Raw genomic sequence first — 23,685 nt, forward strand, 5'->3', positions numbered from 1 at the left:
AAAAAGCTAAATCATCCAAATCCATTGGCCCTGATGGAATCAACATGCTAATGCTAAAGCATCTAGGCTCGACGGGAGTAGGTTATCTCACCAGAGTCCTCAACTTGTCACTAACCACTCTTCAAATACCCGATGGGTGGAAAATCGGAAGAGTGGTGCCACTACTGAAACCTGGGAAACCCGCCAACAAGGGGGAATCTTATCGCCCGATAACTCTCCTCTCCCCAGTAGTGAAGACACTTGAGGCTCTGCTACTCCCGACTTTCACTCACCACCTGAGCCTAGCCGGCCACCAGCATGGATTCCGAAAAGTGCACAGCACCACCACAGCACTTAGCGTCATAAACACCCAGATAGTCCGTGGCCTCAACCAGAAGCCACCCTGTGAGAGAACGATCCCCGTAGCGTTGGACTTGTCAAAAGCCTTTGACACAGTCAATCACACAACGCTACTGCAGGACATACTTCCTCCAGGGTTAAAGAGGTGGACCATGAACTACCTGAGTGGTCGTCAGTCATCCGTACTATTTCGAGGCGAAACATCTAAACTGAGAAGAATTAAACAGGGGGTTCCGCAGGGTGGTGTCCTCTCCCCACTACTGTTTAACTTCTATATCTCGAAACTCCCACAACCACCAGAGGGGGTTTCCATAACCTCGTACGCTGATGACTGCACGATATTGACGTCGGGCAATGGAATCGATGGCATGTGTTCGAAAGTGAACAGCTACCTCTCCGACCTTTCTCGTTTCCTCACTGCACGGAATCTCCAACTTTCCCCCACCAAATCCACAGCGACCATATTCACAAACTGGACGAAGGAGTATAGACTTGAGCTTGATATTGCAGTCGATGGCGTCAAAATTCCGACTGTCAATAACCCTAAAATTTTAGGCGTAACCCTTGATAGTCTATGCTCCTTCTCTCCCCATACGACCGCGATTATCGCCAAAGTACAGAGCCGCAACAAGATCCTCAAGTCGCTAGCCGGCAGCACATGGGGAAAAGACAAAGAAACGTTGTTGGCAACTTACAAGGCAATCGGCCGGCTGGTCCTCAACTACGCAGCACCGATATGGTCGCCTGGATGCAGTGGCACGCAGATGAGGAAAGTACAGACCTGCCAGAACACAGCACTCCGGACTACGACGGGATGTCTCTTGATGTCTCCCATCGAACACCTCCATAGTGAGACGCGCATGCTTCCTGTAAAGGAGCATAATGAACTCCTCTCCAGGCAGTTCCTGCTGGGATGTTTCCGTAGCAATCACCCTTGCAGCCATCTGCTTGGAGCGGAGCCGCCTCCTAGGAGCATCAAGAGGTCATTCCTCGACTACGTCGACGACATCGTACAGTACGCCGACCGAACTTCGGACGCTACAGACTTCAGACAGGTACTGACCGCCATTCACAGTGGAGCCATTAACACCTTCACCGACTCCCTTCCCGTGAATGGCGTTCTTGGAGTCAAAGCATCACCTATAGCAGATGAAGAGCTCCAGTGCCGCGAGAAACGCGAGTGACCCTAGCGCAACTTCGTTCTGGGTACTGTAGCAGGTTAAACTCCTACTTATCCAGAATCGACCCCGACATATCCAATATATGTCCTGCGTGCAACGAGTCTCCGCATGACACCGGCCACCTCTTTGCATGCCCCACAAACCCAACCCATCTAACACCTTCCTCCCTTTGGTCCGACCCCGTCGAAACAGCGCGTTTCCTGGGCCTACCGTTAGATGACCTCGACGACAACACAGATAACCCTTACCATCCTAACGGGGATTAGCATATCCGTTAAAACAACAACAACAACTTTCCTCACTTGGGTGAACTTCTACACATGACTCCATTATCCTCAATCAAGAGTGATATAGGAATATGAAAAGAATGTTACGTTCCAAATTTTGTCGAAATCGGTCTGTCGGGTCCCTAGATATGTGATTTCACCAGAAAGTGGGCGGTACTACGCCCATTGTCCAATGTTCACACCAGCTCCGATAGAGCCCCTTTATACAGGGTGGGCCATATAAAATTTTAAATTTAAAAAGCCCATAAAAAACGGCTTGATATTTTTCAAAGGTCTAACATTTATTTAAAAGGTTGTTTTATGAAATTTATTTGTGGAAACAATTTCGGACAAATGACCACCACGGCTGAGTTTACAGTAGCTTATCCGATCCACTTAATTTTGGAGTACTCTCTCGATGGTTTCAGTCCTTATGGCAGCTACAGCAGCTTGAATCTCGTACTTTAGATCGTGAATTGTTTCTGGATGGTTGGCGTAACATTTATCTTTAACAGCTCCCCACAGAAAATAGTCCAACGGAGTTAAATCGCAGCTTCTGGGAGGTCAATTCACATCACCTCTTTTGCTGGTTATGCGATTTTCGAAGATAGGGCGTAAAAGATTGAGTATAGCGTTTACTGTGTGGCACGTAGCGCCGTCCTGCTGAAACCAAATGTTGTGCAGGTCTTCCTCTTCAATTTACTTGAAGAAAAATTCGGTTAACATTTCGCGATATCGCTCACCATTGATGGTTACGGTGGTTCCTTCTTTATTTTCGAAGAAAAATGGGCCGATGATTCCCCCAGACAAAATCCGCACCATATAGTGATTGGTGCTGGGTGCATTGGCTTCTCGACGATTACGTGCGGATTTTCTGTGCCCCGAATGCGACAATTCTGCCTTTTAACGTCACCATCGATGGGGAAATGAGTCTCGTCCGAAAAGATGATTTTTCGGTAAAATTGACCATCCTCGGCCAAACGATCTTCTGCCCAATCTGCGAAATGTAGACGGCTCGGGTGGTCAAGTGGCTTCAGATGTTGCACCAATTGAACTTTATATGGCTTCATAGCGAGATCTTTTTTCAAAATTCGTTGCAAAGTTGTTCGCGGAATGTTTAATTCTTGCGATCGACGGCGAGTTGAGGTGAATGGATTCTCACTAACATTTTCAGCCACAGTCGCAATATTTTCGGTTAAACGCGAGGGAAATGAACGTTGACGTTTTGGTTTATCCACCAACGAGCCAGTTTCAGGCACACGCTTGACAAATTGTTGCACAAATTGAACTGATGTCACTTTTAGTCTGTCCATTTTTTTGTTTGCCAAATTTCTCACAGTTTGGGTTGAAGACTCACCACTTTGGAAAAAAGTTTTCAATATTTCCCAGTTTTCGTCTAGTGAATAGCGACCGATTTCGTAAATTTTAAACTTTTTACTGAATATCCGTCACTTTCCGAATGGTATTTGACGTTTCCTATGTCGAAATATAGATAAGTCAAATTTTTTCGACCTTTTCGAATTTTTTAAAAATACCTCAAATCAAAATTTTTGTAAATCCAAGACAGACACGATAGAACATTGTATAAAGAAAAAATATACCAAATATCAAAGGAATCGGTTCAGTAAACGCGTTTAAAGTTTAGGAAACAATTCTAGTGAACACGGACGCCACGTCACAAAATCTGCTGTATCTCCGAAAATATGTAGAATTTTGAAAAATCCTTCCAAGGTCATGTTTTTGAAGGTCTAAACTTTCAAAATATGCAAAAAAAATCGATTTTTTTTTTCAAAATCCTAGACCAGAATACCCCCTTAAATACATACCATGTTGTTCAGAATCCATAAAAAAATATTTTCCAATATATATTTACTTCACGCAACACCAAAAACCACTTGTAATTTCGAGAAAAATAGAGAGTATCGCGAATAAGGACTTGCGTACTGAACGAAGTCTAGGTTCCGACTACTTGTGTGGCAATATAGCGGACTGAAGGTCATTCATTTAATCGGTTCATTGTATTACGGTTACTTGGGTACAAAAAAAAATCAAACTTGAGTAGCATCGCTGAAGTTTGTAATTCTCACTTTTGTCCGGTATTGAAGGAAAATGCTCCTATGTGCGACGTGTCCGCTTTCCATCTGTTTGGTTCTCAATGTTGAGTTTATTTATAGGGAAAGCTCTAGCCCTGGCGTTTTAAACCTACCGTCAGGTAACTTATTAGCAATGGCAGGAGTAGATATCTATCCAACATCGCCAGTGTTACCAGGACGAGGAGATTGTGTATGCAACTCTGTTTTAGCTAGACTAGAGGATTTTTGTCAAATTCATATAAGACGAATCATAATTTGTAATTGGCTATTGTTTGCTTGTTTCTTTTATTCTTGTGGAAGGTTCTTAAAGGATAAATATTTAAAACGATGTTTAGTAAATTTAAGAAATATTGTTATATTTATATAGCTTTTAATAAACTTTTATTTAAGTTAATTACCCGTTTTAAAAAAAGTCACATCAAAATTAAAAGATTACTTAAACTTTATTCTTTTAGTAGCAAAACTTAATGGAACCACATAAATATTCATCCATTCAAAATGATCGTCTAAATTAGTCAAGCTCCAGAACTCAGGAATTTCATTTGATTAAAAAGGAGGATAATCAAATTTTACATCAAACTTTGTATAAAACTTGTGGTTCTTTGAGGATTGTTGTTAAAAAATTAAACTTAAAATAGTCAAAAAATACTTACTATCAGGATGTCTCAGTCAAACATACTCTGTGAGGTGGAGCAGACCGATTCAATGGAGGAAGTAATCGATCGTGAACACTTCACTAATATTAATGTAAATGCAGTTAGTGTTGGATACCCACAATTTGGAATTCTAGTCAGAAGTGATCAATATGAAGAAGAAATTGCTTCAAAAAATGAAGATCCTCAGGATATTGTGACGCAAAATATCAAAGACGGTAAATAACACATTTTAACTAGAATTATTTATTACAAGCTCAGCATTCTGCTAATGTACAATTGAAAGAAATATCACCTTTTGAATTGTTGTCTTATAAAAATATTGAAATTAATATCTATACTAAGAATCGTGTAATATGTACATATGTATATATATATACGACAACAATATATATATAATTTATTATATATATATATATATCTTCAGTTATTTTCAACATCTAACATTTCAAAAAAAAAAGTTGGATTCAAAGTAAAACGTGTACTTAGCGAGAACAATTTGGCGAGCGTTCGATGTTCGCATTTAATAACTTTCATTTATAGCCCCCTCGATACAAAGGTAAATATGTATAGTATTTGAAGTTGCCTTTTTCAAGTTTCTTCACAGCAAAGCGGGTCTTTAATTATTTAATTAAATTATATATGTACTTGCAGTATCGCTTTTTTGTAAATGACGTTTTGTACCGGTCGGCAGGATAACTCGTCTGCTATATGATGTTTAAATGTTGAATTCTACCCTCTACAAATCATTTCCACTGCATTGTTGATAACTACGCCATACGCATACGCCAGCATAATAAAAGATTGTACGCGCTCGATAAAGTTCTGCAGGTCGAATTATTTTCTTCAGCAGCTGATTGAAGAAGTCGCAAGAGTCACCTTGTTAGAAACCTCTTTTGGTATCGAACGGCTCGGAGAGGTCCTTCTCGATTCTGACGGGGCTTTTGGTGTTGCTCAACGTCAGTTTACACAGCCGTATTAGTTTTGAGGGGATACCAAGTTCAGACGTCCCGGCATAAAGGCAACTCCTTTTCGTGCTGTCGATAGCAGCTTTGAAATCGACGAAGAGATGGTGTGTGTCGATTCTCCTTTCACGGGTCTTTTCTAAAATTTGGCGAATGTTGAATATCTGGTCGGTTGTTGATTTGCCAGGTCTAAAACCGCACTGATAAGGTCCAATCAGTTTGTTGAATATGGGCTTTAATCTTTCAGACAATACGCTCGATAGAACCTTATACGCGATGTTTAAGAGGCTTATCCCACGGTACTTGGCTAGTTTGTCAAGCTCTTCATACTCATCCATTTCGACCATTTTATTTTTCTGTCTGCAAATGCGTCTGGCTTCCCTCTTCAACTCTTGGTATCTATCCCATCCCGCACGTGTTGTGTTCAATCGTAACGTTGCGAGGTAGGCAAACTGTTTTCTTTCCGCTGCGCCGAGTAGAAAATCGTTCGGCTGTCTGTTGTGATTGCAGCTTTTCGACGTCGAACCTTCCTTGTGTTTGTTGACGTGCGTTTTTGCTACACATAGGCGGTTGAGAGTCTTGGCTGCAACAAGATGGTGGTACGAGTCGATGTTAGGACCTCGGAGCGAACGCACGTCTAAAACAATGGAGACGTGTCTCCCATTTATCTCAACATGATCGATATGATTTTCGATCCAGAGACAGCCAGGTAACTTGATGAATCTTCATATGCTGGAATCTAGTACTACATATAACCATATTTCGGGCCCCGGTGAAGTCGATGAACCTCAACCCACTTGGAGATGTTTCCTCGTGGAGGCTGAATTTACAGACTGCTGAATATACCTTCCTGGCCCACCCTGGCGTTAAAGTCGCCAAGCACGATTTTGACTTTCATGCTGATTGTGGCTAGACGTTTATCCACCGTGGTGAATGTCAGTTCTCGGTGACGGAGTTTCTCTCCCACTACGAATCCCACACCGAATTTGCACAGCTTTATATGGCAACTTGCCTCAATCCTTGTTCCGCAATCGCGAGGACATCAACCAGCTGGGAAGCGGCGTACCAACTAAGGGGCCGGACATTCCAGTTGCAAGCCCTTAAATCGTTATCCTTAATTCCTTTGCCATGGTCGTCATCAAAACATTTTGTTTCTTTTCCCAGGCTTTTTATTCCTTTTCATTGGGGGTACTTTGTACGTGGCGGGTTCCAAACCCAGCGCACCACCCTGTGGAAGTAATGTTTCGCCTTTTCGCTTAAGCTCGCTTTCAAACGGATGTTCTTTGGCTACCCACAGATAGTTGCGTGGCTGACCGGAAGTCATGCTTGAGCAATATGTAAAATAATAGTTTCAGGCCACTGCCAAGTGAATGGCAATCAGAGAACTTTCCTCACTTGCGTGAACTTTACATATGACTCCATCCTTCCAGCTTGTATTTCGCGTCAGAGATGAAGATACAAGACGATCCCCGTAGAAGTCCAGGTTTGTTGGTTAGTTAATTGACTATACTAGTGAAGCGATTGTGCGGTCCGTTCGCGTCGTAGTTTTTGGACGATTCGATGGTCGTAAGTAGGCGTTTGCGTCTCAACGTTACTTTAGTAGGTATGTATAAACTCAAAACTACAGTGGATCTCTTTCGAATCAATATTAATTCACTACTTTCTAGAAGAAGACTAGGTTAGCAATTTTACGGCGAGATCTATTACTATTATCGACTTTCCTCCGTTCAGTTGTCTTGTGCTTGTTGAACGCGATGATAAGTTAGGGCCTTGCACATTTTTTGTACTTTTTCAACACAATTTATCAGAGTATCTGTATATGAATTGGTATACCAAGTCATATTCCAGTATGGGCTGGATAAGTGAGTACTACATACTAATCAGCGGTCGAGTGTCGCAGGTTCTGGTAACGAAGCCCAGCATCTTATATGCCTGTAAAGTTGTGTTAATAATGTTGTAGGCAAAGGACAGCCTATTCATAAAGATGACTTCCAGATCGTTGATGACCTTAACCTCAGCGATTGTCTTATTATCTAGCTTATAATTGGTGAGATGACTGACATGTGGGCGCGAGAACGAGATTACAGCACTTTTTCATATTTAGATCTAGTTAATTATTGATAATTGCTGATCTATTATGTCTCATTGCATTGCATGACTGACACGTGAGCGCGAGAACGAGATTACAGCACTTTTTCACATTTAGATCTAGTTTATTATTGAGACATCATGCAGAGAGCTGATCTATGTCTCATTGCAGGGATTAATTATGAGTTATCTGTAATTGTTATAAAAATTTTCAGATCCTCAGCATAGATTATGTAATCTGAGCTGAAGTTGGATCCACTAACTCTGTCAAATGTTTTACTAAAGAAGGTATAGGTCCAATATTCATTTCATTTTGTAAATACTTCTGTTAGTAATGATATCTGTTACAAAAAGACTGATCTGCTGGGTTAATACAAGCTTTTCAAAGAATTTCGTTAGTGCTGACTGAATGCATATTGTTCTGTAATTTGATATCTCAGATTTGGGTCCATCTTTGTGAATTGGGCTAACATAGGAAAGTTTCCACTCTGGGAAAAGTGCCCTGCTGCAGTGATACACCTTAGTGGTTCACAGAGACCTATCACACAGCTCTTAACAAAGATGTTGGGAATGCCGTCTGGTCCAGCGCCTTTCCTAACGTCTAATGACTTTCTTTTTCTTTTTTTACTGTTGACTAATTTTTAGACTTTTCATTGGGGGTGTTTTTTACGGGGCGGGTCTCAAACCCAGCGCATAACCCTGTGGAGAGGATGTTTCGCCCTCTCACTTTAGCTCGCCTTCAAACGGATGTTCTATGACTACCCAGATAATACTTGGTCTAGGAGCGGAAGTCGTGAGCTGCTTCAGCCATATGTAAAAGAATCGTTTCTGGCCACTCCCAAGTGAATGGCAATAAGAGAACTGGCTGCGCTGGCTAGGTCATTTCCTACGTATGGACGAAAACTCTCCATCTCTGAAAGTATTCGTCGCAATACCTGCCGGGGAAGCAGAGGAAAAGGAAAACCTCCACTCCGTTGGAAAGATCTGGTGGAGAGGGACCTTACTTTTCTTGGAATTTTCAATTGGTGCCAGTTAGCGAAAAAAATACACGACTGGCACGCTGTTTTTAACACGTTTATAACCGCGTAAGCGTTGTCTACGCCAGTAAAGAAGAAGATGAAGAATATTCAGACTTTATTTGAGTCTGACTTGACCAGCTGTCCGACTTTGCTTACGTTTTTGAGATACTAAGTTCTTTAGATTCACATCTAAGATTGCAGAATGTTTTATAGTTTTGTTTAGATTGTTGGTTCTTGTCAGTTAAATAATCTTTTTTTTTCAATATGACTTTATGTATTGGTTCACTGCAGAGGTTTTGTAGTCCCTTATGGCCTGCTTGATATATTGTAATCATCTGTGACGACGAGCCTGCCATTTTTAAACTTTTTTCTCAGGTAAGATAGCTTGTGGAAATGAGGACCTTATGCTTCATATGCACATTGTGGTGTGGATAGATACATCCTATAATTAGATAGATCAAAGTTATAACAATTTTCCTTGATGAGTGTTGTCTGGGTTTGAGATAAAGTCAGCTTCAATAACTCGTTCTATCGCAATAAAGACTCCTCCACCAGCAGGGCGACAAGAGTTGTAATGCGATTGATGGAGAAAAATTGTGGCTATTCATAAAACGTTTTACTTTCAAAATTACACTGGTATCATGTTCCAACGTATTCTGGGCGGACTCACGCGCCAAGTGCATGATGTCAATTTTACTGTTGTTTGAGTTACCTAATGTATATAGAAATTGTTGTAATGTAATTTAACGTGGTTAAAATTCCATTTGCAAACAGCATCATGCGGACTCGACGCTTAAAACAATTTTCAAGTTCACACCACCTCAGTGCAGTTTGATTTACAAAGACTATTTCCGCGTAGTGTGGAATAAAAATGTTAATATTACATCTAACTCGGTTGTGACTACACGTTACAAGGCGTCGCTTTTGCCATTTTTCCGCTAGAGATGTTCCATCAGTTTAAAACTTTCACCAGTGTAGTTTCCAGAACGGAAGTGACCGAACCATTGTTGTGTTACACGAACTGATACAACATCGTCGTAAATTTCACAACTTTTATTGGTGGCTTGCGTGACATTCTTCTCTTTTTTATACAAAAATTTCAAAATATAGCGAATTTTTTCATTCATTTTTGAACAGTTGTAACTATTTTTCAACTTCCCTTCTTTTTTTGGTTAAATGAAGCTTAAAATCTCACCTTTGCAACAAGATATGCGATCCAACAACGAGTCCAAATTATTCAAATTTACTGCCGAAATTCGGGGTCAGTGGTCTCAACTTTATGAGTGCTACATCCAATTTATAGTCGTGATAGTTGTCCGGTCAGAACAACTTTTGAGCGCAGCGAAGCGGAAAAATTTAAATCCACAGACACAGTACAAAATGTTCACGTGCCAGTGAGACAAAGAAGTGCTCGTAGAATCGAGAAGACCCGAATCAGTTTCCCACACATCGTTGTCAAGCGTTGGGCATCTCTGTAATGGCGTTGTGGCGAATTTTGCGAAAAGATCGTGGCCTACATCCTTACAAGATCAAATTGACGGCAGAAACCGCTTGGCCAACTGAATGAATCATCGTATGTTCATGAATAGGGCTGAGCAACAGCTAAAAAATTATCCAAATTTTCATCGAAAAATCATCTTCATTATGAGGATCATTTCTGGCTGAATGGCTTCGTCAATAATCAAAACATGCGTTATTGGTCAGGCAGCAGTCCACAAGTCTTTCATGAGTCACCATCCAATCAATACCGGCACGTTACTATGAATGGGAATCGCTACTGCTCAATGATTCTGAATATTTTCGGCCCGAATTTGATGATATGGACTTGAACAATTTGTGGTTCCAACAAGGCGGCGCCGCAAGCCACACAGCGAATGTCACAATCGATTTATTGAAAACCAAGTTTGGTGAACTTGTTATCTCACGAAATGGGCCAGTCAATTGGCCGCCTGGGTCGTGCGATTTGACACCGCTAGACTATTTCGTGCGGGGCTCCGTCAAGTCTATGGTCTATGTTAGCAAGCCATCGTCGATTATCGAACGTGAAGTTGCAGCAGTATCGCCCGATTTATGCTTGAAAACCGTCGAAAATCAGTGTCTGGAGCTGTGCCCGTGGTGGCCATGCAAATGAAATTGAGTTCCATACAGAATGACATCGAATATACTTTCACAGGAATACAGAATTTCATTATTATCCCAAACCGTTTTTGTTTTGTACCACCGATTTATAAAGATAGTTAACTCTAGGCAACCGTATTGTATCTGAATTGAATTTAGTTTTAACATTTTAATTACAAGCATGTATTTTGTTTTAAAACCGTGGTAAAATGAATTATGTTCTTATTTTAATTTTCTAGTATTTAAAAGTGAAAGTATAGTGATACATTCTGATTCCCACCTGCCCAATAATCATAAGAAAACTGCAGACGACCATTCCTTAAATAGTAATCTGTTTGTGGAATCGACTGTACCAATGATTGCAACTCCTAGCCCACTAACAGTAATATCTACACGGTAAGATTATTTTATAACCACAATTTTTTTGTTAAATAATAGCAAGTACATTTTTAGGAAACGAGGACCTGTAATTAAGCAACTCAACCCACTTACATTGAGCAGTAATGTAGGTTATCAAATGAGTACAATTGGTGCACAACATGGTGATCAACATCATAGAGGTGAATTTAGGAACAATGTGGCATTATTTAATCAACGTGAAAAGTACATTAATAAGTATGAACTGCCACAATTGCATTCCGCTGGCGGGGTAACCACAAGTACATGTAATACTGTATGCTACAAACCTGTAGAAATAATGGAGGAACCTGCTAAACCACGTCGTTGGGAGCAGAAGCAAGTGCAAATAAAAACGATGGAAGGAGAATTTAGTGTAACCATGTGGGCTTCCGGGAATTCCGACGACGACATTTCAAATCCAGATCATGAGGCAGATTATCAAGATTTTATATCTTGTGAGGAACAAGAAGTGGATGAAGACTGTAACATTCCTGATCCTGTACAGGGATTTGTGTCTACTATCAATAGTAATGATTTCCAACAAGAGCACTTATTTCATAGGCAATTAATCATACAGCAACACGAGCTGCACTCCTCCCAAGTTTTGGTTCGGAATACAGTCGATTCTGGAGATGTATCAAATCCTGCAGATGATAGATGTGACACAAATGCATCCACATTAATAGGGTTAGATATATCTCCTCATCCGCAGTTATCTGAATATGCTGGACCCAGCAATGTTGACAATAAATTAAGATTTAAAAAGACTGTAGCAAATAATAAGGCCGACACTTATGTAACGTCAGATGAAGAAAATGCCAAAAATGTAGTTTTGCCAATTTCGCGAACTGCTGTATTGGCCGCACCACTTATTCATCCTGCCAATACCGCTGTTATTACTGTGGCTAGTATGAATAGTGGTAGCTTATCAAACGCTTTGCCAGTAAGTGTTGTCGTGCAACAAAATCCACAAGTTGTTTCAACTTCACCACCGCCCTTAAGCTATAGTAACAAAATAAATACGGCATCAGAAAGTAATTGCAATGGTCCTGGCGAAAAACGTATTGCTTGCCCTCAAAAAGGATGCTACAAGTTTTTTCGTGATAATTCAGCAATGCGTAAACATTTGCATACACACGGCCCGCGTGTTCATGTCTGTGCCGAGTGTGGAAAAGCTTTCGTTGAAAGTTCAAAACTGAAGCGCCATCAGCTGGTACATACGGGAGAAAAGCCATTTCAGTGCACATTTGAAGGTTGTGGAAAGCGTTTCTCGTTGGATTTTAATTTAAGGTAAACAGTGATTTTGCAAATATAGGTATAAATTTTTTTCAATTATTTCAATATTGTGCAACATTGTTGTAATACTTTTGTTAACATAAGGGTTGTTCATAAAAATCAATATAATTCAGCTAATTGGTCACCTTAAATGAAACCAAGAAAAATCGTTCAGCATTACGGCTTCGAGCTCTTCGAGCCCTCGATTTAACATACCTCGAGAGAAAATAATCCAGAGAAGTTAAATCCAAAGATCTTGGTCTTTATATATCAAACTTTCCCCACAAAGCGTCCATGTATAGACGTGAAATATTAAACTGCGCACCATCTTGTTTAAATCAGAGATAGTTCGCGTCAATTTCATCAAATGGTAACGGCATTTCCTGCATCAAGGTTCTCAGACCCGATGATGCCGATGATGCATAAATATTTTCATTGCGATTTAAGGAATCTTGTTGATGATTGGTAACTTTCATACAACATTTCAAAATTAAATCGACTTCATAATAATGATTTGAACTAATTTGGGATGAATTTAACGATTACTTTGAAAATTTACCGCAGGAAATGGAATCGATGGAAAATTTACCGCAGGAAATTTTCTTGACCATTTCTAAAGCGTTTTTTTATACGAAATTTTTAAATATCTTGAGAGCTAAGATATTAAGCTTAAAACTTGTACAAACAAGTACTGAACTTTGATCGGTCAATTGGTATATGAACCATCATATATTTATATAAAAAAGAAACGCTCGAACCACAGCACGGAAAGACGTGAAAATATGTACGGGTATTCCTTTAGTCCTGAAGAGAGTCCTAACGACGGCCTGTTTTGCAAAATCAAAAAATAAAAATTGGTGGTGAGGTCGCTTGGAACCTCGGGATGGATATAGGTTACTTTTTATCGTTTTCTGTTAAAAGTCACAACAATTCATACATAAAAATTATATTTCAAAACATAAGTATATGTTCAATATTCATGTAAGAATCATTTTAATACAAAATACAATAATAATAAAAATACATAATAAAATCACACCACTACTGGCAGGGCACAGGGGTTTTTGTTTACATACACATCCTCTATATATGAATTATAGTGATAGTTGTAACTGAATAAGAAAAGGTTGAATCATAGTTTGAAATGAGTGCATAATAGCTGACAAATATTGCTGAAGCATTGCACAGAACAATGCAGTATATGTATAAAAGGAACGATCAAGTTTGTGTTTTCTTACGTGTAGTATCTGGGTTTTAATCGTCAATTTTGCAATTACATTCGATGAATTTTGGACGAAACCTTACTATATGAATAGATATAGGGTGTGAGACGCGCGCTCTTTTTTTTACCCTACTCCTGCACTGTTATCCACTAGAACAAGAAGCACATATATGTGTAACGATATACAATGCAGAGACTGAAGATTTGTTTCATCATACATATGTATTTATGTATGTATGTACTATTGCTTAAGTGATTTACGATGCCAATAAAAAATGTAGATTGCCACTTTAACTATTCCATTATATTGTTATCACGATAAATGATATCCTTGACAACATAGAGCGAGAGGAGCCGCGGGTTGTGACTAGTATGCTATATTCATCCGATAGCAATGTACTCGACAAATTAGCAGCTGTTTAGGAGAAAAGGCAATTGCAAAATTTTAGATCGATATATCATTCTATATTTTCTCACATTAATAAATAAACTTGTAAATAAATGTATTGTTTTGTGTTTTTGTTTTACAGAACTCATGTGCGAATTCATACGGGCGATCGGCCATACGTTTGTCCTTTCGATGGTTGTAACAAAAAGTTTGCACAGTCTACAAACTTGAAATCACATATTTTAACGCATGCCAAAACTAAGTAAATATATTTTTTAGTATACCTTCATTTATTTATTTCCTCATCATATTATAGGCGAAGTTCTCTCGGTGGTAGTTGCAGTAATGTTAATAATGATTCCAGCAGCCCAGCACAGTTAGCTACTCAAAATCTTATAAAAGTTGAAATGAACGAAATTGATTCCAACTCCTCGTACGTTGTTTACACTGATTAATATATTTTTAACATCATAAAAACAAGCAAACCAATACATACTGTTTTTTCTAACGGAAATCATTTAATGTAAACATCTTTACTTAATCTCTATGAAAGAAAGAGGTACTCCATAGAAGATGACGCTGTCTTATTTTAATATTATTTATTTCAGCATAAACCATTTTTTGTATGAATTATTTGAATGAACTATTCTGCGCTTTGTTGATAACTTAATTGATTTATTTTAAATAGGTTAACTTACTAACTGTCTGAAATGACCACAATCAGTTAATTGAATAATAATTTGTATGTAATATTAACAAGGCAATTTGAATTGTATGAATATGTCATAAATAACGGGCTCTTAAAATTTATAAAGTTTTACTGCGCATTTCTCTAATTACTTAGAATATTTACATATAAAGCAATTTTTCAACATGACTATGGATGCTAGAGAAATAGAAATTCTGTGTGAATTAAAAAGTTCTGTATTCTGAATATATTTATCAGTGCTCTGCAGAAAATGAGAGAATCAGGGGTGTTGTGGAATCTGGTAGTTGTCGGAATCAGATTTGAAACCGATCAAAAAAAGTAGTAAGTGTCATTAATTCAAACACATTGGTTTGATATTCGAGACAGAATTTGTGTCGGTTTTGAGTGTCACGGAAGCAAATTTTATGGGTTTTGCTATTAGAAACAAAGCAGGAACATAGTCCCTCACTTATTTGATGTGTAAGTTAAGAAAGCAATTTTATTTTGTTCAGGGGTGTTGTGAAATCTGATAGTTGTCGGAATCAGAATTGAAACCGGTCAAAAAAAGCAGTAGGTGTCATGAATACACCCATTATTGGTTTGATATTCGAAACAGAATTTGTATCGGTTTTGGGTGTCACGGAAACCAATTTTATCGGCTTTGCTGTCAGAAACAAAGCAAGAAGATAGTCACACACGGATTTGAAATGTAAGTTAAGAAATCAAGTTATTTTATTGTTACGAATTGATTTATCTTTATTTCTATAGGTGAAAACATAAGAATAAAACACGAAATGTCTTAATTATTGAGTTTTGGAAAAAAAGAGGCTTAAAAAATCGATTTTGTTTATGTTCTTTTTCACCCGAAAATTTTTTGAATACGAATTCTTTGATATTCTGCCTTAGGGAAACAATTGTCCGAATGCATCTCGCGTGTGCATTTGTCACACGGCGGGCAGCATGCAGGTCGCAATTTCTATCGGAAAAAAAATTCAAAGAGATTCATATATGTTAATAACTTATGTTCAAGTTAACCCTTTCAATCCGAAAAGCCGTTGTAAATAAAACATATTTCGCATAATCAATCGAGATAACAGGCATAGTAAAAACGTATTTTCCGTTAAATGAGTTCAATGAATTAGAGGCGGAGGGAGGGGTTGGGACAAATATGTCCCGTCAGTATTTTTTGATGGGTTATATTTATCCCGATCAGTACTTAATGCTCCTAAGGCTTACGTAATATTTCAACTGGTTTTTATATGAAAGCTAGTTTTATTTGTAATACAATGAACATTTTCGGTAAACACAAGTGAAAGACATATCCCATATTAAACAATAAAATAAAATAAATTTGAAATTAATGAAAATATTTGAAAATTGGTATTTATTTGTGATAAGGTGCAAAACAATCCGTGCAGAAAGTAATCTTCGCATATTGTTTTTGTCCTTCTTCTGTTCTGCGCAACCAGCAGAACGCCTCTGATTGCGAATTTGTACCGGGAGGTGCCCAGCGACTATTTTTCTCTTTCTACCAGATGTACCACTGCGACGATAAGATACCTTCTTCTTTCCCTCTTCAATCATGTTTTCAGCCAAAACTATCATAAAATCAATAAGTGGGTTTTGTCTTCATCCCAGTTGAGAACTGATTACTCAGGAATTTCCAACAGACATCATAAGTAGTCTATAAAAAACCTTTTTCTGCCATTTGGTAAACTTCCGGTCCAATTCCGTATTGGCCTGCGATTTGGTTAGCTCGATCAACTCCCATTATCTGTCATTTCGGGGCAGTCTACATTAGCTTTTAGGCCGGTTTTTTTTTTAGCTTTTTTTTTTTTTTTTTAATCTTTTTTTTTTTTTTTTTTTTTTTTTTTTAGCTTTTTTCAATAGTCGACATCTCAGATGAATGACAATTATTACAACGATTACTTCCTATAAAATATATCGGTTATAATATTATCAGTCCTTTTAAAACGTTGTCCTATATCTGGAATTCGAAGGCTGCTCACAGTTTTTCTGGGAACAAAATTCGCATTAGCTGCAGACCAAATAGTTCAGATATTCTGAAAACTACATGAAGAGTTTACCTCTTGTAAGTTATCTCCTACATCCTAGTCTTGATGATCAATATGCTCAGCATCACTGCTTTCAGTAGTAGACTCCTCACGATATGTAGGCTTATATTCGTCACTACTAACGCCCGAAAAGTCTTCACCTTCATCAAAAGACTCCAAGATATTAGCAATGGTTTTCGCGATCTATTGGTTTTGATATAGTTTGTCCGTACAAAAGTTATAAAATTATTAATTGAAATAAAAGGGTGCCAATAAATGTGTGCGTCGGATCCTGACTGGGACGTTTTTAGCCCAACAAGGATGCTGATAGGACACATATATCCCACAAACTTTTACATACCAATAATTACAAAAATACAATTAAATATTAGTATTCACCAACTTCACACTATGTTAATGACACTAACTCAACTATTTATTAAGGTTTCAGCCGATTTAGAAACAGTAAACATACAATGATCACAAAATTCACTGCGAATTATTAAATACGTGTCCAACCATTCGCTCTATTTTGGCAAATTAACACGTGTTTACTACTTAAAATACCACAAATGCAAACACATAGAGTTAAAAATAGTATAAGCTACGAAATGGGTCTAATTTAAACCATTTTAACCACTTATTTTTTACGCTATATATCTTTGAAAATACACCGGGACACATACGTCCCGTTCGGATCGAAAGGGTTAAACTAGGAAAATTAAAAAAAAAGATGTAAAATTCTAAAATTTTTAAAATATGAAAAAAAAAAATTTGACAAAAAATGTCATTTTATGTTGTTTAAACATCTGTTCAATCTTAACTTTTCTTAGTATTTTTTTAAGTTTAAATAGAAGATAATTTAATGCCAACAAAAATAATAAACTTTGCCACAATTCCATATGTTTAGCCTTTTTTCAATCCTGCCCGCCATTTAAGAAAAATCGTAAAAATGAAAAACCGAGAAATCGCGGTTCAAAGTTTTCGCTTTCTGCCCAAGCGCTCCTATATCTGCCAGGCGCTCGGTTACTATTTCTCTTCTAGCCTCGACAATATTTCGAATTCCCATCTATAACTTTAGGGACATATTCTTAGATAAATTTTACAGAGATTTAAGCAAAAAAAGATTGAAGAAGATTTACAAAACGTAATCAACGTAACTTAATACCCAAATGCGTCTTTATTCATTCGATAAATGTTATCTCTTAACATTTTTCTTTAATTCGGAACTCATTAAAAACTTTAATAGGATTGCTTCCAAATGTATTAATTTACAAGTTTTTTCACATTGTCTGCTTATTCAAATATTAATTTTGCGTATGTTCGAAAAGACGAAAATCCAATCAGATTCTGTGCCACCATTGAAAATCAGAATTGGTTTGCAATTCTGTCTTGGATTCTACAACACCCCTGATTGGTTTTGCGTATGTTCGAAAAGACGAAAGTCCAAACAGATGCTGTGACACCATTGAAAATCAGAATTGGTTTGCAATTCTGGCAGCTAAGCAATTCTGTCTTGGATTCCACAACACCCCTGAATAACAGGGTACCTGAAGTAATAATAACAAATCTAATTTTTGGCTTTTATAAAATCCGATTTTCTATAATTGCATATAAAAATTAAACCCAAAAAAAATTGTCAAAACAAAAAATTTTCGTTCTCGAATTTAAACGATATACGAAAACGTATATCTGTGTGAACTTAAATTACCACTTTTTAGCTGAATTCAATTGTATTAGAAACCAAATTAATAAACTGATGTAATTTTTCCCTACTGTTATAAATTCGATGAAGAACTAAAATCATTGCGTATATATTTTGATGGCTGTACCATGAATTTCAGTTGTTATTAGTTAGCCTTACTACTTTTATAAGGCAACTGGTCTGAAATTATTGGCATCTTTAAGTACATTTAGTATGGCTTCTGGTCTCAGCATAGATAACAAAGCAAATAACTTCTCTGATTTGACGTTTCTGAGAAGTACTACAGAAAGACGTGGAAAAAATGGCATCCATTGTACTTTAAAATTTACGTTTGGTAAGTTCTGTGGTAAATTACACGTTTGTCGTGAAACACTATTGGGGTATTCAGACCGAAGCCTGTTAATTTGGTAATTCGTTAGCTGATACTTCGTTAAAAGACTTAACCGTGAACATACATTTTGCTCTACCTTGGTAGTATGATACATTTTATTCCGAAACAGCTGATTCAATTTTATTAAAGAGTAAAAATGCCTCAACAAAGTGCAAAATCAAAAATTGTCAGTCATTTAATTGAAAATTATGTGGAGCAGATCAAATTTATTACTGGTAAGTACTTAAAATTGATGTACAGAGGAGCAGGAGAACAGCTGATGTGATATTACCGAATAACGAAACAATTATCAAGCTTGCCAGATGGATAGTTCGTTACTCGGTAGAACGATAGTCTGTTAATTTTACAAAAACAAAATACAGGTAAAAAACTACCGAATAACGACTAACGAATTAACAAGGCTGGTCTGAATACCCCTTATATTTTAATTCGCATAAATGCTTCAGCTGCTTGGTTTGTCTAACCCTGCAATGCATAGCATACCATATATGGTACATTCTTTAAATCCTTCATAGTTCGATGAAATTAAATTAGTCTTACTCAAAGTAGGCGTCCTTAAAACTAACGGTTATTTAAAAATTACAACTCCTTTCTGAGTTTTGATAGTGAACTTACGAAGTGGTCAGAAGAAAGAGTGATAAAATACAAAATTACGCCGATTGTTTACCGTTACTTTTTCGGATCAGGCTGTGATAATTGTTACAAAAGCAAATTGCGCTACGCCGCCATATTGTCACATAATTCTTTTGAGTTGAGAAGAAAAAACAGAAAATCATGAAAATTGCAAATAATTCGTGAAATAAACTTAATTTATTAGTTTTTGCTGCAGTTACTGGAGAACATCCAAAATTTTTAATGCTTTTAATCCGTCAACAGATGTGTGTTAACTGCTTACCTCCTTTTCGAGTGGATTAAAGTTATTGAGCTTAAGGATTATTAAGCACGGATTGTATTTTATAGAGTCGGTAAGTAAGTTCAACTTCATCGAAAATTTTGTTTTCGATACTGTTTCAAGAGATAACGTACATCATAGAGAAGGCTGAGAATGTTAATGAATAGAGAAGACTCAAATGCTAGCTGCAATAAAATGTAAATTATTATGAGGGAACATCCTTATAAGCGCAAGTTCGAAAATGAAATTACATCACGGCACGAACCTACATACATATGAATGAGCAAATGTTCTTTTTCATACATACATATCTTGGAAAATTAGAGTAACGAAAAGAAAATTAATTTATATGAAGAAAATGTAAATAATGAGGGAAAAGATATATAAATGAAATCTGAATTCAAAAATAATATAATAGAAAAGATTTATATAACTAAAAAAATTATGTTTTAATGTATTATTAATTATGTAAGTTAGCACCCCATACATTCAAAAGTATCATATGATGCAGTAATATCATATGATACAAAGTAAAATAATATGATACCACTAAATCGCTGAGACTGCGACACGTGTAGTGGCAACCTATGGGAAGCGCAACGTCAGCGAAGTGCCAACCTGTGGGAAGCGCAGCGTCAGCGAACTCCGTACCCGTTGCAGCGGCAAACATAGGTCTAGAGTTAAGTATAATTAATTGTAAATGTTAGTTCTTAAGTGGAATTCAATAAAGGAGCATAGCTCCAATAAAATATTTTTTTATTAAAAACTATAAAACGTTTTATTAACTGGCGCCCGAGCAGGGACCAGCGAGCGAAGTAGTGAAAGCCTGAAAATCGAAAAGTAAGGCAACGCGAACGGTAGTGACAGTGAAAAAAATAATAGAAAAAAAAGCCTGAAAATCAAAAAGTAAGGCTACGCGAACGGTAGTGACAGTGGAAAAAAAACAACAGGAAAAAAAGCCTGAAAAAAAAGTAAGGCTACGTTAAAAGTGGAAAAGAAAACGCAAATTATAATACTGTGCTAACGAGCGGCTACAACGCAACGTGGGATTTCTAAGCGCCGAGGACCTCAGTACTGTTAAAGAAAAGGGACAACCCCGGAGCGCGGCACAACATCCCATGGAAAGCTGGGAACACCTAATGTAAGATTTATAAAATATTATATTTTAATACTATTATAAAGAATACGGAATTTAAATTGAAAAAAAAAAAATAATTATTCGACACAGAAAAGAAAAAAAAAGAAATTATAAAGAATTTTATTATTAAGAATACGGAACTTGAATTGAAAGAAATTAATTATCCGACAAAAAAAGCCTTAAGTTATCGTAAACTTTACGAAAAGATTCAAATATTGTCAAAGAAAGTACTATCGCAAAGGAAATTTTTTTTTAAATTAATTAACTTAAAAGAAAAGATTATTATAATGCCGGATACAGCCGAAGAGCTAATCGAGCAGTTGAATCAAATGAGGCTAGATAATGGGCAAACCACCCATCCTCCAAATCCTTCCACCCATCCTCTAAACCCTCCCACCCCTAACCCAACCTTAATAGCGACAATAGTCCGTGAAGTACTCGAACGAATGAGTACGCAGACCGTAACAGACTTTACAGAACCCGACCATAGCGTGACACTAAACGCGAATAACATAAATGAACTAGACAAATTCCGGACATGGTGAAATGCCTTAGGGAATTCTCAGGACGACCAGGAGAATTTAACTCCTGGAGGAAGAGCGTAGACAGGATTTTTAAAGCCTACGAGGGAGTCAAGAATACTCCTAAATATTTTGCAATACTTCATACTATCAGGCATAAAGTAACTGGTGATGCCGACACCGCACTAGAGTCATATAATACTCCACTTGATTGGAGCCAAATTAGGAAATGCCTTATGATGCATTATTCAGATAAAAGGGACATAGGTACCCTCGAATATCAGATGACCACTCTGGTCCAACGCTATGACGACATTCCGACTTTCTATCAAAGAGTTTACCAACACCTTTCACTTATTTTAGACAAAATTTCATGCCTCGAGCTAAGCGACGAGTCCATACGGGCTATGACGAACTCATATAGGGACAAAGCTCTCGACACATTCATAAGAGGACTAAATGGTGATTTACCTCGTCTTCTCAGCATGAGAGAACCGACGACCTTGCCCCAAGCATTACATCTATGTCAAAAACTTGACAACATGACATATAGAATGAACCACGCGAACAATTCACACAAACCCAATATTCAACCACCACCACGACCTCCCCGAAATAACAATTTTAATAAGTTCAATAACAACAGACCTTTTTATCCCGAATTAACATATTCCCATTCCCCCAGACGAAGTTTCGACCAACATCCATTCGGTCGTCAATCAAACCGATATCCCCAAAACTCTCCCAACTATATGCAAAATAACCAAGGATTCATGCCAAGATTCAACAATTATCCGAACAACCCTCACATTACCAGAGAAAATACCTCCTTTAATAACAAACCGAATTTACCACCTAAACCACCGACTCCAATGGAAGTAGACCAATCAATACGTTCAAGACAAATCAATCATCAGAATAGGCCCAATACATTCCAGGACAATCGACCACCGAAACGTCCGATTTTCGCACAACTAACTCACCCTCCAAGCAAAATACAACGAAATTTTTTTACTAACGCAGTAGAATCAGACCCCAACGGGATATACGACGACAATTTCTACGATAGCAATTACGACAATGCAGGAAAAAACGAGCCTGATACCATTAATTTTTTAGATTAGCGCCGTCTTCGCTGCCTTATTACGAATTTAGGACAAGGCGCGGAGACACAATAGATTTTCTTATCGATACCGGATCCAATAAGAATTACATCCAATCCACTAGAATTAGGAATCCAATTCTAAACGAAAAGCCCTTTACGGTGAAATCTGTTGCCGGAACAATTGAAATTACTCACCATACCTTCGTCGACATTTTCGGACCAACAATAGGGAAAATAAAATTTTTTATATTACCAACTCTAGGGTCGTTCCACGGCATAACAGGCAACGACACACTTAAAGAATTAAAAGCAATCATTCATACCGACAAAAATTTGATGACAATTTGTCAAAGTATAAATATAACGTTAAAGCAACGAATATCTCACGAGGTGAATAATGTGGCAATCAATACTCCACATCTCTCATTACAACAACGAAACAAAATTAATAATATTATCGATAAATGTCCAAACCTTTTTTCCGATCCTGATGAAAAACTTACCTACACCACCCTCGTTAAAGGTGAAATCCGGACAACAACCGAAACCCCCGTCTATTCCAAGCCATACCCGTATCCCATGGCATTAAAATACGAAATCGAACGCCAAATTGAAGAACTCTTAGACAACGGAATAATAAGGAGATCGAAATCTCCATATAACTTCCCAATTTGGATAGTTAACAAAAAGGCAGATGCCTCTGGTGAAAAAAAATTCCGAATGGTCGTAGATTATCGTAAACTCAATTCAGTTACGATTCCCGATAAATATCCCATACCAGAAATTAACGAAGTCCTTGCAAATCTGGGAAACAATAAACTATTTACTGTTATTGATTTAAAAAGTGGGTTCCATCAGATTCCACTTCGCGAGTCAGACATTGAAAAAACAGCATTTTCCGTAAACAACGGAAAATATGAATTCCTCCGCTTACCTTTCGGTTTAAAAAATGCTCCGGCCACATTCCAAAGAGCACTAGACGATATCCTTCGTCAACATATAGGAGTAAGATGCTACGTTTACATCGATGATGTAATAATATTCGGCAAAAATGAAGAAGAACATTATAAAAACATAGAATTAGTATTTCAAACCCTAGAAAATGCTAATATGAAAATCCAATTAGATAAATGTACATTTGCTAAAGAAGAGGTAGAATTTTTAGGATATGTAATCAGTTCAAAT

The 23,685-nt window shown here is 37.5% G+C and overlaps 2 protein-coding genes across 7 annotated transcripts in view; both read left to right on the plus strand.

Moving 5' to 3' along the window:
* Positions 1–4,288, plus strand: part of LOC125779305 (uncharacterized) — a 71,242-nt gene extending 66,954 nt beyond the window's left edge. The window contains exon 2 of the mRNA XM_049460579.1: positions 1,558–4,288. Within this exon, the coding sequence (XP_049316536.1) occupies positions 1,558–1,786 (229 nt within the window). The 3' untranslated portion in view covers positions 1,787–4,288. The remainder of the gene's footprint in view (positions 1–1,557) is intronic.
* Positions 1–14,495, plus strand: part of LOC105223309 (polycomb protein PHO) — a 133,576-nt gene extending 119,081 nt beyond the window's left edge. For 2 of the 6 annotated variants that reach the window (XM_049460188.1, XM_049460187.1), the window contains 5 exons: positions 4,335–4,750; positions 10,962–11,118; positions 11,176–12,411; positions 14,149–14,268; positions 14,323–14,495. In XM_049460188.1, coding sequence (XP_049316145.1) covers positions 4,540–4,750; positions 10,962–11,118; positions 11,176–12,411; positions 14,149–14,268; positions 14,323–14,461 — 1,863 coding nt within the window. In that variant the 5' untranslated portion in view covers positions 4,335–4,539 and the 3' untranslated portion in view covers positions 14,462–14,495. The remainder of the gene's footprint in view (positions 1–4,334; positions 4,751–10,961; positions 11,119–11,175; positions 12,412–14,148; positions 14,269–14,322) is intronic. The other 4 variants (XM_049460189.1, XM_049460190.1, XM_049460192.1 and 1 more) reach the window with 2 other exon arrangements.
* Positions 14,496–23,685: the final 9,190 nt, after the last annotated feature.

The sequence above is a fragment of the Bactrocera dorsalis genome, chromosome 6 (assembly GCF_023373825.1).
Source record: "Bactrocera dorsalis isolate Fly_Bdor chromosome 6, ASM2337382v1, whole genome shotgun sequence".
Taxonomy (NCBI): domain Eukaryota; kingdom Metazoa; phylum Arthropoda; class Insecta; order Diptera; family Tephritidae; genus Bactrocera; species Bactrocera dorsalis.